This window comes from Tupaia chinensis, unplaced genomic scaffold (genome assembly GCF_000334495.1).
Source record: "Tupaia chinensis unplaced genomic scaffold, TupChi_1.0 Scaffold000129_1, whole genome shotgun sequence".
In the NCBI taxonomy this organism is placed as follows: domain Eukaryota; kingdom Metazoa; phylum Chordata; class Mammalia; order Scandentia; family Tupaiidae; genus Tupaia; species Tupaia belangeri.
The window spans coordinates 718,680-720,158 of NW_006159598.1; the positions used below are offsets into that span (position 1 = coordinate 718,680).

General features: G+C 66.5%; 1 protein-coding gene across 1 annotated transcript in view; it reads right to left on the bottom strand.

Annotated features, from left to right (window-relative positions):
• Nucleotides 1-567, bottom strand: part of KLK11 (kallikrein related peptidase 11) — a 2,133-nt gene extending 1,566 nt beyond the window's left edge. The window contains exons 1-2 of the mRNA XM_014586334.1: nt 425-567; nt 1-167 (exon numbers count right to left, since the gene is read on the bottom strand). The exon at nt 1-167 is cut by the window's left edge and continues 15 nt beyond it. Of these exons, the coding sequence (XP_014441820.1) occupies nt 1-167; nt 425-567 (310 nt within the window). The remainder of the gene's footprint in view (nt 168-424) is intronic.
• Nucleotides 568-1,479: the final 912 nt, after the last annotated feature.

Genomic DNA, 1,479 nt, shown 5'->3' on the forward strand with positions numbered 1-1,479 from the left:
TCAGGAGCCATCTGGGGGCGATGAGGGTCGCGCCGCACAGCAGCCGGGACTTCTGGAACAGGGCCGCCTGCCAGGGCTGGGAGTGCGCGCGGCACTCGTACCCCTTGATGATCCTCGTCTCTCCTCCGACATGCCCTGGGGGTGGGAGCAGGAGAGGGGACCCAGGCCTGAGAGGAGGCGGGCTGGGAGGGGTGGGAGTGGGTGCTTCGGGCCCTGCCTGTGACCGGGGGATGTTGGATGCTCTGCCCCAGGACGGGCCAGGCATGGGTCCCTGCGGGAGAGGGTTGAATTGCTCCCCTGCTGGGGGTCAGTAGCCCCGTCTGGAGCTCTCTGGGTGACCCTGAGCCCACCCCCAACCCCACTTCCTAAGCCTCTCCTCATTCAGGCATTTCAGGGGGCCCTGTCTGGGGCGGGCAGCCAGCACCTCCGTGGCTGCTTGGAGGCCGCCTGGGCTGTGCTGTCCTGGATGTCGCCCTGCAGCACCCCGGAGGGCTGGGACAGGGAGGCTCCCCGTTCCTCCTTGGTACCTGTCACCAAAGCAAACGTGATGAATCGCAGGATCGTCATGGTTCGGAGTGGGGAAGGGCAGGCCCAGGGTCCTCTGGAAACAAGAAAGGGAGATTGGGGCTGGGCCGTGCCCCCCCACACACCCTCACGTGTCCTGGCCTCCCCTCTGCTCCCTTCCCGGGCTCTTCCCCAGGGAAAAACAGGTTTGGGGAAACCCCCTGGTTCTCAGAGCTGAACTGCGAACACTTCCGAACACTTCGGAGAGATCTCGGGCGTGGAAGGTGGCCCTGACAGGAGCCTGGCGGCAGCTGGAAGCTTCGGGGTGGCAAGGAGGGCGGGAAAGCTGCCGCAGGGGTGGCCCCTTTGCTCAGCGCCCGGCCCTCCATGTTTTGGAGAATGTCTTTTTGCCTTCCGAGAGCTGGCCAGGGTCCAGCTGCTTAGGGTGGGAGGACAAGGGGGACCTGAGCCCATTTGTTTTCACAGTGCCCACAGCAGGACGCGGGCCTTTGAGGTCTACCCTGTGGAGTAAGGGGCGCTCCCTGAGACAGCGTTCTGGTCCCCTGTCTTGCCAAACTCCTGGCATGCTGAGGGACAGCCGGATGGGGCTGGGCGGGGCTGGTCAGGGGAGGGCTGGTGCCCTCAACTGCCCTGGCAGCCAGGGGTGGGGGTGGAGGGCTGGCCTTGTTGCATGAGGACCTGAGGTCAGAGGTCGTGGAGGTTGGGGGCACCCGGTTGGAGGCGAGAGAGAAAGAAAGCCCTGTCGCACCAGGAAAGGACCCAGCAGAGCAGAGGGAGGAACCTGCTGGCTGAGGCCAGGCGACCCGACCAGGAAGACAACCGCCCGGAGGGGGAGCAGTCCCTCCCCTCCCCGACTCACGGGCTCTGAGGCTCTGGGGGCCAGCGGCAGCTGCAGGCAGGCTGGGGGCAGGCTGGGTCGGAGCGCCAGGCACCAGGCAGGCGCGCAGGCAGGGG